Source organism: Bidens hawaiensis, unplaced genomic scaffold, assembly GCF_021521415.1.
Source record: "Bidens hawaiensis isolate Kalapana, Puna unplaced genomic scaffold, B.hawaiensis_p1.1 tig00006888_1, whole genome shotgun sequence".
NCBI classification, from domain to species: domain Eukaryota; kingdom Viridiplantae; phylum Streptophyta; class Magnoliopsida; order Asterales; family Asteraceae; genus Bidens; species Bidens hawaiensis.
This window is the reverse complement of record NW_027491469.1, coordinates 13,656-29,992: the sequence shown is the minus strand read 5'-3', so window position 1 is coordinate 29,992 and position 16,337 is coordinate 13,656. Positions and strand designations below refer to the sequence as shown.

General features: G+C 33.9%; 1 protein-coding gene and 1 pseudogene across 2 annotated transcripts; one reads left to right on the top strand and one right to left on the bottom strand.

The window, feature by feature from the left end:
* The first annotated feature begins 2,978 nt into the window (after positions 1-2,978).
* Positions 2,979-9,754, top strand: LOC143633741 (protein ROOT HAIR DEFECTIVE 3-like). Its single transcript, XM_077101987.1, has 23 exons — positions 2,979-3,097; positions 4,069-4,218; positions 4,352-4,418; positions 4,496-4,598; positions 4,669-4,739; positions 5,101-5,164; positions 5,251-5,316; positions 5,414-5,461; positions 5,557-5,619; positions 5,714-5,770; positions 6,365-6,523; positions 6,602-6,670; positions 6,743-6,834; positions 6,910-6,988; positions 7,079-7,244; positions 7,540-7,664; positions 7,751-8,013; positions 8,131-8,227; positions 8,319-8,462; positions 8,577-8,681; positions 8,768-8,862; positions 8,949-9,045; positions 9,299-9,754. The coding sequence occupies exons 1-23, from the start codon at positions 3,094-3,096 to the stop codon at positions 9,494-9,496; spliced, it is 2,382 nt and encodes a 793-aa protein (XP_076958102.1). The 5' UTR covers positions 2,979-3,093; the 3' UTR covers positions 9,497-9,754.
* Positions 9,654-15,248, bottom strand: LOC143633742 (receptor-like serine/threonine-protein kinase ALE2; annotated as a pseudogene). Its single transcript, XR_013153721.1, has 8 exons — positions 15,074-15,248; positions 14,942-14,989; positions 14,754-14,849; positions 13,867-14,238; positions 12,543-12,866; positions 11,194-11,586; positions 10,490-10,727; positions 9,654-10,411 (listed from the first exon to the last, which is right to left on the bottom strand). The product of XR_013153721.1 is annotated as a receptor-like serine/threonine-protein kinase ALE2 (transcript).
* Between the last annotated feature and the right edge of the window lie 1,089 nt (positions 15,249-16,337).

Sequence of the window (16,337 nt, the reverse complement as noted above, 5' to 3'; positions counted from 1 at the left end):
ACTCGAGCTCATCTATAAAGTGTGAAATCAACACATAGAAGTATTAAGAAGATAAAATTTAAAAATACATAAGACTCATTAAGGCTTGACGCGTCTCAATGAACTTCCCATACAACAACTCGGGCTCGATAACTAAACAACAAACAAACTTTACTTAAGGCTCGGGTTCGGCTGGGCTCGTTTTGATTTTTTTTATCGATCCGAGCTTGAGTAACTCACGAGCAGCTCAACTTGTTTACCACTATTATATATATTATATATATATATATATATATATCATGTGTAACCCTAATTAATTATCTATGTATATTACATCACAAAACAAAACATTGTCAAACCTTAAACCGACGGTGTGGGTGTTAATATAATTTGTGTGATCACCATTAATCATGACTGATGATCATGATCATGCCATCACTTACGATTGCCATACCGGGTTCTCTCCGAACGATCACGGCGGTCTGAAAGGCCTTGCTGATGACCTCCGTAACGTTCAAGAGTCCCACTTCAAGATTCCTGAAGACTTGGACTGGTATGTACTTGCATCAGGTGACGCTCAGCTCGTGTGGTAGTGAATCTCGATGATGAGGAAATTGTGACCAGAAAGTACGAGATCAGGCTAAGGGGAATACGTGTGCGAAGAAATGGAACGCTTGATGGGTCTCAGGCTAGGAATGAGCTTGCAAGGTTGGTCGTTGGGAAGTGTTTGACGTTAAAGTCTTCCGTGTAGATGACCAAACGCGTTGTTTTGGAGACGTTTACTACAGTGGCAACTTACTACAGGATATATTGTTGGACAAAGAAGAGGCGTCGTGTTATTGGTAGAGAGTTGCCTCGGGCATGGAGGATGAACTATCGTAGTAATCGCGTATGAAATTGATACTCAAGGTATAGAATTGGTGAATTTTCAAGTTAAGTATAAGCTAAAGAAAGAAGATATATGATCAAGTGAAACCAAAGAAAGTGAATTCATCTTTTGTGTTTTCTTTTTATCAATGCTATATTATATGTTGAAAACTCTTTAGTGGAACTCATATATTATCAATCTTTTTAAGTTAAAAAAACTGGGAGAGAGTATTAGACCATATAGTCATTGGTATAGTTAGGGTTATACTGATATATGGTTATATATAGTACATGTTACATAGTCAAATACTAATGACTATATGGTCTAGTAGTATAATGTTTGAATTTCGACGTTTATTATTTAATATGAAATATTACATGTATAAAGAAGATAAATACTAAGATTGTAGACCCTATGTCGATACCCGAGACAAAACGATGTTAGGTATGTTTAATATTACCATAGTTGGGCTAATGATGTTTAAAAATAATGATTATCACCTCTTGAATATAATTTTTTTCTTGCTACTTTCAGTCTGATGATTACATTATGATTAAACTTATCATTAATTAACCATACTTTAGATTTTACATTCGAAAATATACTTTTGGTGATAAAACTGGGAAAAGAGATTTATTTAACCTCATCTGATTGTTGTATTGTATTAAAATGGTGTATGGTTTGTGAACCTGTGATCGGTAGTACACGTATTTCAAACACGAATTTTATTTAAAAGAAACATATAACAATAAAGAGTGTTATTTAAATTGTGATTATCAAGTATAAAAGTTCCATGCTTTCTGTGAGGATAACGTGTATCCCAAGAAACACACTACAAAATATAAGGTAGATAGAAGGAACATAAGAATAATATTAAAATATAGTTATTCGATAGAAGTAGGCATATTTCATTCATGGTTTAAATAAAGGGATTTCATATATTATAGACCATTAGACCGAGTTAATAATATCATTTTATCCAACTATTATACATCAATGTAGGGTCAATTGAAAGATTATATTTCAAAGTTATAAGGAACTCCAGAGCTTAAGACATATAAATCTATAATTAATATATTTTTTATCGTATCTGACGGGTGTGAAATAAGTGCTCCTTTCAAGAAAAATAAAGGGTTCAAATTCTACTTTTATTTTAAAATATACTTTTTTTATCACTTTATTTATCCCAATGTATTATGTGAGAGACTAGAACTCACAACAATTTAGTTAAAAGTTGTACACATTTATCATTATACCAAACTACTGCGACTTGCAAGGGCTCAAATTCTACGGTAGGAGTAGACTAAAGCCATTAAAAAGTTGTTACTTTTTTTTTCTGATAATGCATATTCAACAAATTTTTAGTTGATCAAAAACTAATTTTAAAATTTCATTCATTAAATAAATATTATTTACATTGAAATAGAAAGCAAATGAGAAACAAACAATATTCTTATTCATGATCTCTTATATAGGATTTAGTAACTTCAACAAAAAAAACCGAAACTATCAAACACAAATAATGTAAAAGCGTGTTGGTTAGATTGTATACTTTCCATAAGGTAAAAGTAAAACTCATTTCTCAACTACCATCACACACACATGTTCATTGAACCTACGTGCATCAGTTTCGATAACTATTTTAAAAAACAATATAATAACAATTAGGTACAAAATACAAAGATAATAATAATAATATAATACCTTATTATTTATGCCGCCGCTATACCTTATTCAACATGGTATAGTGGTAAAAGGCTAATTTTTTAAAGTGGTATAGTTACAAGAAAGCCTGCAATATTTTAATAGAGACTTAGGTTTAATCTTTACGGACAACAAAGTGAAGGATATGAGTGACTCAATGAAAAATACCGAGATATTTGTGATATTCAGTTTGATTCTGATGACGTCCGGGTTTTAACACCAGTGAGTCTTCGGGCTTCGTTCGGCTGGGCTGGACCTGCCGGTGGTACCTTTTACCATTAGATCATTCCGTGCAGAATAACTAGACAATTATCTGTTCGTAAGCTGTTAAAATAATAATAATAATAATAATAATACCGCCGCTTTATATTATACCAGTATTCAATACTCATTCATTCATTTTCCAATTATTTTTTTTACTTCTCACGCCCACCTTTCAACTAATAATAATAGTATTATTCTTGCCTGAGATCTCACTCTGTTTCATAACTTTCATTCTTCATCTTCTTCCACAAATCAAACATCAAATCACACTCTTCGCTATGAGTACGCACTTCATTTGATCCATTAATTTCATTTCTTAATGATTTAATTCTTCAATTTCCAAGTCAAAACCCTAGCTGACTAAAATTGATACAACCGAGGCATTTTAAACTGATTGCTAGTGTTATTAGGTTAGGTTTATAGCATCAGAAGCTTGAAATTGTTGTTGATTTTAGTTCAATTGATGCTGCTAGTTGATGTTTCTAATTAGTTACAATTAGGTTTTGTTACTATTTGATGTTAAATTAGGTTTAAATTGTTGTTGTTCTGGAAGATGTATAACTGCATAAGCATGCTGAGTGTTTGATTAACTTAATTTTATTTGTTACTTGCAGTACACGATAAGTTAAATGTACTTAAAATATCATGTATATGTTTGGATCTGGAAGTTTTTAAACTGTTCGGTTTTGGTGTTTTCCGTGTTTTGCCATTTGCGCTTGAAGCTTGAAAATTTTGGGCCGACAAGTTTTTTAGCTCAAAATAATGGATATAGGCTTAATTCATTTTGTTAGTTTATAACTAATTGATTGTTATTATTATTATTATTATTATTATTATTGTTATTATTATTATTATTATAGGCTAAAGTATTTGAGTTACATATTTATCACATTCTTATAAGTTACATGAAATAAAACATAAAAAATGAAAATCTAGAAATTTGGTTTGGTTCTGCAAAACCAAAACTGAACTGTAAGTTCGGCTTTTACAAAAACGTAAAACCAAACTGTCGGTTTTTGTTTCAGTTTGGATAGGTTTCTTCAGTTTCATGGACACCCCTAACTGAAAGTATACTTGTGTTATTACTAAGACTTAACCAGTGACTATTTTGTTGTGTGATTACTTGAAAGTTGTGGCAATTCAAATAATAAACATTAGATCATGTGTGTGTATGCTTTGAATTGGAACTAGTTTAAAGGGAGCATGTTATACTTGACTAATATCATGCAAATGCAAATGATCGCTTATTGCAGACACAGAAGCTGAATGTTGCTCCACTCACCTTATAGAAGGGGATGGTACCTTCAATGCAGTTGGACTTGATAATTTCATTAAACAAATCAAACTTAAAGAATGTGGACTTTCTTATGCTGTTGTTGCTATCATGGGCCCACAAAGCAGTGGTATGTATAGTTTATGCCATCCAAAAGTAAATTGGTTTCATGTATAATCGATCCATGGTGATAGTGTACTTCAATGCTTTTGCCTATGAATTCATGACCTATTTTAGTTCTGACATTAATGTGTTTTTTGCAGGGAAGAGCACACTTCTAAATCATCTATTTCATACCAACTTCAAGGAAATGGACGCTTACAGGGGAAGGTATGTTTTCATTTTATCATTTTTTTATTATGTTTTTTAGCTTCTCTTTTGCTTAAATTATATATCTTTTTTATCAGGTCTCAGACTACCAAAGGTATTTGGATAGCAAGATGTCCGGGTATCGAACCTTGCACCATTGTAATGGATCTTGAGGGTACCGATGGAAGAGAACGAGGAGAGGTTGGTCTTAGTTACTGTTTTATCTATATTTGGTTTGATATCATTTAATAAGAATTTATAAAATTTCCAGGATGATACCGCATTCGAGAAACAAAGTGCCCTTTTTGCGCTTGCTGTTTCGGATATAGTGCTTATTAATATGTAAGACTGCTGTTAGCTCCAGATAGCTGTGTTGTTGATCTGAAAATTTTACGGTTAAATGCACCAAAATGTTCCAAAATTTTACTTTTTGTATCGTATACAACCTATTTCACTTCTTACCATTGTATGTAACAAGCTTTCATTTTGTTTTTTTTTTTGCAATTTTATGTAAAATCTTTGCAGTAAGAACGTTACATAATACATACAGTTGCCCAAATTTTGATGTATGAAACATACAATTGTAAGAGGTGAAATTGTCTATAACATAATAAATGTGGAAAGTATGTTACTTGTTGGAGCACTTAACCCAGTTATTTTTTTATGAAGCAACTTGTGTTTCTAATAAATTTGTGTTACGTAGGTGGTGTCATGATATTGGACGTGAGCAGGCTGCAAATAAACCTCTTTTGAAAACCGTATTTCAGGTACATTATATATATGCGTGTACACATGTATGTATTTTATTCATTTCTTATTGTGCGTTTGTTGATCATATGGTTTATGTTTTTAGGTTATGCTGCGGTTATTTAGCCCACGTAAAACAACTTTAATGTTCGTAATACGTGATAAAACAAGGGTAAGTTATTATATTAAAAAACATGTCGGGAAAAAATGTTTTGTGTAAGGGTAACATAAATGTGAATTTGATATATGTATCTCAATACTTCTTACAGACTCCTCTTGAAAATCTAGAGCCTGTTTTGAGGGAAGATATCCAGAAGGTATCTTTTTTTCCTTTCTATACATATATGGCTTTATCTTTTTTATCCTGTCATCTTACAAAATATTACAACACACCATTTATGATAATATGTAGATATGGGATTCTGTTCCGAAGCCAGAAGCCCACAGGCACACCCCACTGAGCGAGTTTTTTAATGTAAGAACATAGATATAAAAGTTGGTATATTTTGTTTAATAGTGTATTTATGCTTATCTATCTAATAACAACTTCTCACTGATTGAATGACCAGGTTCAAGTTGTTGCACTGTCGAGTTATGAAGAGAGGGAAGACCAATTTAAAGAGCAGGTATGCATGATGGACATTTTACAAATGTGATCCTTACCTACTTACCCTGCAATATTTGTATACATTTACTTATGAATGAGTCAATGTGGGTCTCTGTATATCTCAAATGGGTGAAATAAGAACTTCTAGCTAGAAGGGGATTTATCAAACTCGTCAAATGGATTGTCCTGCATTATTGTTTGTATTTAACTTTCAAGGTTTAGATTAATAGTATAGTTTTTGTAATCAAAATTAACACATTATATATGCATCTTTTTTTTTTCATTTTCAAATGGATAAAAGGTGATTGTGGGTCAAGCAGGTTGAAAGTTGCTCAAAAGTACTTTTGATGCACACGACCTCCTAAACTGTTTGTATTGAAAGATGTGGATTACTATTGAATTCATATTCTTTTTGTAACCAAAGTTGAAACATTAGTTCATATATCTATATATGTTTTTTAAAATGATCAAAAGGTGTTTTATTGGTCAACACAACCAGACCATGTTCTTGTTTACCTTTAGGATTAAGGATCATGTTCAATTGAAGCATTTAGAACAACGTTGATGTATTCATATGGTTTTTTCTTTTTTGTTTTTTCCTTGGTTTCTGAAGGTGGCTAGTTTGAGGCAAAAATTCTTCCACTCTATTGCACCTGGTGGTCTAGCTGGCGATAGGCGAGGGGTGGTTCCTGCTTCAGGTTTTTCTTTCAGTGCACAACAAATCTGGAAGGTTATCAAGGAGAATAAAGACCTTGATTTGCCAGCTCACAAAGTAATAGTTCTAGCCCCTCCTACCATAATCTGACATTCTGTCGGATTTTAAACTTCACATTTATCCTTTATTTTGTAGGTTATGGTGGCAACTGTACGATGTGAAGAAATTGCTAATGAGAAATACGCTTTCTTTGCTACAAATGAGGTACAGATTTTAGTAACTAATTTTCCCAAAACATTCTTTTTTATAGATATTTGAACTATGTAATTTTTGCAGGACTGGCTTGATATAGAAGAGGCTGTACAATCTCATCTTGTTCCAGGCTTTGGAAAGAAACTTAGTTCCCTGCTTTCCAAGTGTTTATCCAGGTAATAACAACCTACTTTTTTATGCATTTATGATTCATAACATCTTGATATTTAATTGTTACAATATTTGTTCAGCTATGATGAAGAGGCTACGTACTTTGAAGACAGTGTTAGATCTGCAAAAAGAAAGCAGCTGGAAGATAAATTGTTGCAAGTAATGTTTCTTGTTGGTTGTTCATATCAATATGGCTGGCTTTTTGCCAGATATGATCCTTTTCTTATTCTCGTTATATTTTATTTTCAGCTTGTTCAACCATCTTACCAATTAATGTTGGAACACATACGATCAGAGACACTGGAAAATCTTAAAAAAGCACTTAATGATGCTTTAGATGGAGGGCTAGGGTTTGCAGTGGCTGCTCGTGAATGCACCGCAAAGTTTATGAGACTATTCGATGAGCGATGTCAAGGTATATAGCTATTAATTTCTAGAGATGGAACCACCAAATTTATAGAAACTGAATGAATACATATGATTATAAATGCACATTCACATATGAATACACTCTTTTCTCACATGTAGATGTTTATATATCATTTGGTTCTAAAACAGTTTATAAATATTTAGTGGTTCACATTTGAACTTGCGCCATTATTGCAGATATTCCACAAATTTGATATTATTAAAATGCATTTTAGATGGTGATTAAGTCTTTTAAACTATATGTTGATTCAAGTTCTTGGCCTTAATACACATTTCTACAGATGCTGTCATTAAACAAGCAAATTGGGGCCCCGGTAAAGTAAGGGATAAATTCTCACGTGAGTTAGAGTCACATATTTCTGAAGTCCGAACCTCTAAACTATCTGAACTTACCGCATTATATGAGGTAAGTTTAATATATGTTTATAATCTGTGAAGTGTTACTCGTTGATCTGTGAGATTCTAAAAATCCTTTTGTGCATTTTTGGGCAGTCAAAATTGAAAGAGGCGTTATATGGTCCAGTAGAAGCTCTTCTAGAAGGAGCTAGTGACGACACCTGGCCCGCAATAAGGAAACTTCTTCGTCAAGAAACTAAAAAGGCTGTTTCCGAGTTTTCTTTGGCACTTACTGGTTTTGAAATGGATGAACAAGAGGAAGAAAAACTGATTTTAAATTTGAAGAATTATGCAAGAGGATTAGTTGAAGGGAAGACGAGCGAAGAAGCTGCCAAAGTTTTGTACCGCATGAAGGAAAGGTAATGGATACATTCATAAATAGGCAGATCAAAATTGGCATCCCTAATGCATATGCACAAGCTGCGGTGTCTCGTTTATATTTAACTCTCATTGTAAATTTTTTAAAATCAACACAGGTTCACATCTATATTCAACCATGATAATGATTCGATGCCACGAGTCTGGACTGGAAAAGAGGATATTCGAGCAATAACTAAAACTGCCCGTTCATCTGTAAGAATCATGTTGATATTGAATCTATTAGTCTTTTGATAAGTGATTCACTGGCTTATAATCTTGTTTATTTATGGATTTATAATCTCAGTCCTTGAAGTTGCTCTCTGTCTTGGCTGCAATTCGTTTGGATGAAGAAGACACTGATAAAATCGGGGATACACTTGTCCTCACATTAGTGGATCCTAAGAAGGGCACTAGTAAGGACCCGTTAGCCTCAAGCACATGGGAAGAGGTACAGCGTGATTCATACATGCTTCTTTTTCTGCATGATAGTGTAGCGTTTATCCATTTTCCCGTTATTGAATTTAAATATCTTATTATACATTATTTTATGACTAATTTCCAGGTTCCACCTACAAAGACACTCATTACCCCTGTTCAGTGTAAATCATTGTGGAGTCAATTTCAAAGGGAGACTGAATATACCATCACTCAAGCTATTGCTTCCCAGGTATGGATTTGCCATTTCGTTCACATTTGTTTTGACTTTGCCAATGCCTTTCTGTGTTTTTAAAAGTTTTCTGGTGTGGTTTTCAGGAAGCGAATAAGAGGAATAACAATTGGTTACCACCTCCGTGGGCGATTGCTGCCATGGTGATCCTTGGATTTAATGAGTTCATGACTCTTTTGAGGTTTTTTTTGTCTTTTTACAATTCTCCACCATAGTTCTTCATTTACATAAAACCAGGATTTACTTTATCTGAATTTTATTTTGCAGGAATCCTTTGTGGCTACTCGTTATATTTGTGAGTTACTTGCTTGCCAAGGCCTTGTGGGTCCAACTAGACATTTCTGGTGAATTCCGTAATGGCGCGGTAAGTTTTTCTTTCAAGAACTTGAATTGTAAAGTCCCTGGATATTAATTTTTCAAAATAATCTTTCTTGTTTTGCATGATCAAGTTTTTTTAAACTTTTTAAAAGATAACAAAAACGTCCCTTTCTATTTTTTTTTTTTATAAAATCTGGTTCATGAAACTTTACAAAATGACTTTTTGTCAATATTTGAAAGTCCATGGTTTTAGTTACATAGTAATGCCTTTCCCTAATTAGTCTTTTTGGTGGTTACAGCTTCCAGCAATCCTTTCATTATCCACCAAGTTTCTTCCAACAGTCACAAATCTTCTTAGAAAACTAGCAGAACAAGGTCAAACACCCGCCAGCACTGGAAATTACCAACATTCACTACAAACATCATCAACAGCCTCGTCTCAGGTAACTATGGAAAACGAAACGGAATACACAAGCCCTTCAAAACACCAGGATTAACCACCATCAGTTAAACAAATAACGCCCCGCCACCTGGTAACCTACTTTTGTAATCTATACGACAAGCTTTGTGTATTTAGCCGGCGGTTATTCAAGAGGGAGGGCATAGAGTTTACAAGGAGCCATGCATTTTGTCAAACTTAGAATGGTTTTGTTGTATACTATGGACATAATAATATAATATCATCCGTGTTCGAGTTTGTTTTAAAATTATAATTGTTGAAATTGACGGTACAAATATCACAGGTTAGATTCAGACTAGTTTTAGACCTTACATCTTCATAGATTAGAAGAAAACCCATGATCATGTTCACTCATGCTTCCTCTAGACAAACCTCGTAACCGTCTCCAAAACAGCTTCTTTCTCCCCATTCTCAGAGGAGCAGAATTGAACTGCCTTCTGAATGATTCAGACTCCAAACCCCCGATGTTTTCTATTCGAGCCGATAACCCAATCCGTGCATCATAGCCACTTGTTTCATGTTGAGTCTCGGATTGATCAAACGTTTCAAAGTCGAGGTAATCATCACGGCTGCAACTTCTAGACTCCATTTCTCTTATTTCATCAAACTCGTTGTACACAAGTTTAAGCGCTTGAACCACTTCACTCATAAACGGGCGGTGTGATACTTCTGGCTGCGCACACATTGATGCAATGGCTGCAACTTTTAGTATGCTATCAAATGGGGTGTTTGAGTTTATGATGATTGGATCAACGATCGACTCTAGGGCCTCTTTGTTTGCGAGTAGTGGTCGAGCCCATGTGACTAGATTTTCTTGACCTGGTGGCTGCAAGCCTGCAACAGGTCCACGGGCTTTCTTCCCGTTAGAAGCTCGAGAAGAACCACACCGTAGCTGTAGACATCACTTTTCACCAGAAGATGGCCCGTCATGGCGTATTCTGGTGCTAGGTAGCTGTATAAACAAGTGTTGATAATTTTTTTAGTGTGGTTATGGTGAAAATACACAGTAGTGAAGAAACGTGAAACGTACCCGAAAGTTCCCATGACATGTGTCGATATGTGCATATGACCATCTAATGCAGTTCTAGCCAAACCAAAATCCGAAACTTTAGGCGTGAAATCATTTTCAAGTAAAATGTTGTTTGACTTGAAGTCACGATGAATGACTCGAGGACTTGAATCTTCGTGTAAATAAGCTAAGCCACGAGCTGCACCTAAAGCGATTTTCATCCTTGCACACCAGTTCAAAGGCGCAATATTATCAGCACCTGAAAATTCAAAAGAACATAAAATAAAGCTTTTTTTTTTGTCTAACCAACCAATCAAGAAATGGTGGAATTGGTGTAAACGAGCCAGCTGTCCGTGAGCTACTCGAGATCGGCTCGTTAAAAACTCGAATCGAGTCGAGCTTAAACGAACTCGAGCTTTTATCATGGTTCATTTAATAAACAAGCTCGAGCTTGGGCCTCACATATCAAGTTCGAGCCAGCTTGCGAGCCTACACAAGCTTTTTAGTTATAAATTTTTTATTTAATATATTTATATTTATATGTAAAAACTATAATTATAAATATATATGTAAATAATTATAAATGTATTAAAATAAAATAATTATTATATTAATAAATAATAAACGAGCTCGATAACTCTTAAACCAAAACAAGATGAGCTTGTGCCTAAATAAGCTCCATCTCGGCTCCTTTACACCACTACGCGCAACACATGTTGATTTACCATGCAAATGAGATTCAACACTTCCATTTGGAACAAGCTCACAAACCAGACATCTAAATTGGTCATCTGTGCAAATACCAAACAGTTTCACCAAGTTTCGGTGATGAAGACGACTTAGCATCTCGATTTCAGCCAAGAACTCGCGGCTCCCCTGTCGGTCGTCTCTCTTGAGCACTTTTACAGCAACCTTTCTGTCATCTTCAAGAACACCACTGTAAACAACACCAAAACCACCTTCTCCAAGTATTCTACTGGAATCAAAGTTTAATGTAGCCTTTTGAATCTCACTCAAGCTATAGATCTTAGCAGTCTCGGCGTAAGCAGCTAAACTCGAGCTAAATGACACCGTTTCCGAACTTTTCCTGCTTCCAACGATCAATGAATCTCCGGTCCCTGATAGGGATGAGCAATAACCAAACAGTTAAGCGAAACCAAACCAAACTGACGAAATCAGACCGAATATAACCGAAATCGGTTATCGGTTTTTTTGTACCACGCGTAAACCGGACCAAACCATTCATATTTTTTTTTTTATATATTTCTAGCTTTTATACCTCCATTTCATGTATTTATACCTTCACCTAATGTATATATACATCCATTTCATGTGTTTATACCTCCATTTCATTAATTCTAATAGGGGCATGCATGAAACCAAAATAACGATGGATACCGAAAATCCATAAAAGCCGAATCGGAACAAAAACCGTCGATTTGGTTTAATATTTTTTAAAAACTGAACTGGTGTCTTATGTAACAAAACACGAAAAAACCGAATTTATAGATTTTCACTTTATTATTATGTTTTATTTTTATTTTAAACAACTTATAAGAATTTATTAAATATGTAACTCCATATTTTAGCCCAAATGTGATAGTTACTAATGACAATGCGCAAATGATGTAAGCCCAAGTTCATTATTTTCAGACTATTTTTTTTCTTGGATCTAAAAGTTTCAAGTTCAAATGACAAAACTAAAAGCACCGGGAGGTGGGAACCTAAACCAAAAACTAAAAAAAACTAAAATCGAAAAATCCGAAACTGAACAGTTTTAAGAAAAAGTAAAGCCCAAAATCGACCCATGCACACCCCTAATTTTTAAACAAAAATTTAGCCCAAGTTTGGCTTTGATTATCAACTGAAATTAACCGAAAAGGTTCAAGTTCAACCGACAAAATCGAAAAAACCGAAACAAAATGGTTTTAAAACCGGCCAATGCACACCCTGTTTTCTAAGCAAAAAAATTTATGTCAAGTTTGGTTTTGATTATTAACCGCATTAACCGAAACAAAAAACGACAAAGTAACCGAATAAACTGAACCTAAACTTGCACACAACACACCGTTACCTGACGGTTGCAATTGTGACGGGCGTTGTGTACACCGGTTCTTCTCGGGTTCAAAATCGGAAGCAGCACAGCATTTTAATTTCAATAACAAAAGCCAAATAGCTCCAATGAGAACAACAACAGCGGTTACAGAAGATAATATAACCACCACGACTATGCTTCCATTCACCTTACTATCATTATCATTATCTTTACCAATTCTATGTATGTCAACTCCAACCGGCTTATTATGCACTCCGTTATTATTATTATCATTTACCGAATCCGATTGGTCAATTGTTACGTCGGAGTTTGAAGGATTCGAAGTCGGATAAGGTGGAAGCCCTGTTTCAGATCAGATACACCGTCAACTGTTTCATTTATATTCGTTCATTTATGTTCGTTTAAATTATAAAAATTAAATTAGTAGTAGTTATATTTTATAAATATGAACATAAAATAGGCTTGTTTAAATTATATGTAGGCGTGTAGCGAGCCAAACGTTCATGAACTGTTAGGTGGGAAGTTCGTTTATTTAATAATAATAATAATAATAACAACAACAACAACAATAAGCTACCCATTATCCATATGTAACTTGGTTTGTGTTAATATTATTAAAAAAAATGAACGAACATGAACAAAATATTTATGTTCATTTAATTAAACGAACGAACATGAACACACGTTTAAACAGGTTTTATGTTCATGAACGCCTGTTCATTTATGTTCGATTATTTATGTTTGTATAAATGTGAATGAATACGTAAGTAGTTATATTTATATAAATATGAACTTAAAAGGGCCTCTTTAAGATTATATGTATTAATGTATATTTATGTGTGTTTTGTTATGTTCTTTTAAGTTTGTTTGTTTTTCTTCGTTTGTGTTCGTGAACTATTCGTTTAGGTTTTAAACCAACAAACACGAACATGTCCGTTTTCTTAATGAACGAACATGAACACAAAATTTGTTCGATTAATGTTGAATGAACGAACACGAACATGCCCTCATTTCTGTTCGTTCGATTCGTTTACAGGCCTAATTATATGCATATACTTTAGTTATTTTTTGTTGAAAAAGAAAATCATTGTAATGTGTATTCGAGTATGGTTGTTCAATCATGTTGGTTTAAGTTTGTTTGTTTGTTTGTTTGTTTATGTTCGTGAAATGTTCGTTTAGGTTTTAAACGAACAAACATAAACGAACACGAACATGCCAATTTTCTTAACGAACGAACATGAACAGAAAATCTTTGTTCAATTATGTGTTCGTGTTCGTTTGTTTATAGCAATATTTGAAGTTGTTCAAATTTGCAGATAATGCGATTATAAGTTCATAAAACCTGGATATGTAACGTTTACGACTTCATACATTCCGAATAGAGATTTTTTAATCGAAAGTTGCTTCTGCCAGAACTTTTGGTAGATCGTATACGATGTGGGGGCATCGAAGTTTCGGTTTAGCGGTACTAAGTTGATAAGAACGATGGTGCTGTCTAGCTGGTTGCCTACAGCATTGGCTCCAGTGATTCGGGCTTGACTTGCATTGAGTGAAACGCTGGTGGCGATCTCGTGGGCGAGTTCAGAGACTAATGGGAAGAATTGGTATGGAGATATCATGAGTAGTAGTTTGATTTCAATTGGCCATACACAAGCACAAGGTGATCCTGCTGGTGTGTATGTTAATGGCTGTGTGCAGGTAACTGCTGTACAATCTACAAATAAAGTTTGAAATTGTTACAAGTGAGCATGGTTCGGTACTTCGGTTATAGGCTAAAACCGAATATATAATGGTTCGGTTATTGAAAAACATGGTAAGTTATTTATACGCATATAACCATAAGTGAGCGGTAAAAGTCTGTTATAAAAATTTTATAACTAAATTATTGCTTTCTTAATCAAGTAAGTTACTTCGGTTATGATTAGTTTGGTGTTAGTGTTACTAAAGACGGGTCACAAGTTAAATGGGATCGGGTCCAAACCTAATATTTTTATTTAGTTAAAACGGGTGGGTTTGCTTGACTCGATCACCTTTAATAAAAAAGAAATGATCCTGAAAATATGCATAAACTTTAATGACCAAAATGGAACATAAACAATGACCAATAGGAACAAAAGCAAGATTTTTGATAATTTAATACCATATGCTTTAAAATATAATAGTAAACCGACCAATTTGTAATCGAATGAGTTTAAATTGTCACCTATATTAATCACCCATACGGTTTACCTTCATTAGGAGGTGGTGAAGGTAGCATGAAAACCGACGAGGGTGGAGCAGCAGCGTCCTTTGTCAAAGAAGAGCTTGATGGAGATATTGCAGGCCCTTCAACATTATAATATTTCATTAACCAGTGTATTATAACGATATAGCAATAAAACGTCACGAAATTATAAAAAGATCAAACTTTAGCCTACCATATTGACTTATTAGATCAACCGGTAATGGTGCAGGACCGGATGAACCTATTCAATGTAAAAAGATCAAAGCTTTAGTAATCTTTATGTAATAACTAGTTTTCAGGATATATTTATAATGACAAAACTAACCCTGCGGCATGTTAGTTGGAGGTTGAGCTGGATACGAGGGCGTAGGAGCAACATGATCAAGTTTTTCGTGAAGATGATGATGCCGTTTGATCCATTTTGTTGCATGATGCATTGAGGGTGTTAAAGATTGATCACTAGTGGGAGTTTGGGCCTGTGAGACACCATGATCTGTAGATAGTTTGACTTTTTAGGTCAAACAAGTTATTTTTAGTATTCCAAATTGATATGCATATATTCATGTAGAACAAAAGATATATCATTTGTTAATTTGAATTTGAAAAAAAAAATAAAAAATCTGAACTAATAGTAGCATAGTTCTTGAACTTTTGTTACTGATCATGACAAATTTGGATTAGAAAAGTTGACTAATTTGACCATAATAGTCAAACTGTCAACTTATTGATATTATGTGATAGGGTTTGATATATGTGAAGATTGGATAATAGAGAAGATAATAGGGATAAAAAGGATGACCGATTGTATTAATGAAAATGTAAAGAAAAGTTACAATAGATTCCCGGGCCTAGCCCTCTCTCACCGCATACACGGGAGCCATGGCAATGCCATCTTAAACCTAAAACATACTCCCCTCTCCCTATTGGCTCTTGATACCTATTTATAGAAATACAATTACACTTAACCCCCTCCCAAAATAGACAAATGACAATTAGGACTTAAAACTAGAATATGATTCCTATCATTATGTAACATTGATTTCACAGAACAATAACAAAACTATAATCATGGTTCCCAGTGGCTTAAAGAGTATTAAAACATCTAAATTTCTTCAAGAAAATAAAATCATGAACTCAAAAACAGATAAGTTGTTACCTGTATATCTAAAAGACATTCACAGCCAAGAAACAAAATCAAGAATGTGATCAACCAGTAAATCACTTGAAACTCCATTAGCAAGCCACCACAGAAAAAAAGCTTTAATCTTTGATCACTCCATAACCAATATCTGCATTAAATTATTTAACACTTGTACTGTGCCAATATATTCATGGAATTGTGGTATCTTTTTGATACTGAAATCAAGAAAACAAAAAGAAAAGCTAGAAACATGTTTTGCAAGAAGTTTTATGAGACTTTAGTTTCTATTTTATTTATTTATTTATTTATTTATTTTTTTTGAAAAACTTTATTTGACCAAAACATTTTGATTGGAGAGAAAGTTGGGGATATTGCTTATAAAATATAAATTCTTTTTAAACTTTCTTCAGTGCCCCAATAAGGATGATTATGACTCCCTCTGAGAAGT

What these genes read in the sequence shown, in the direction of transcription:
- LOC143633741 (XM_077101987.1), top strand. An exon ending in TTTTGAAAACCGTATTTCAG is followed by an intron (nt 5,165 to 5,250) that starts GTACATTATATA and finishes TTATGTTTTTAG; the next exon opens with GTTATGCTGCGGTTATTTAG. An exon ending in GTGAATTCCGTAATGGCGCG is followed by an intron (nt 9,046 to 9,298) that starts GTAAGTTTTTCT and finishes TGGTGGTTACAG; the next exon opens with CTTCCAGCAATCCTTTCATT.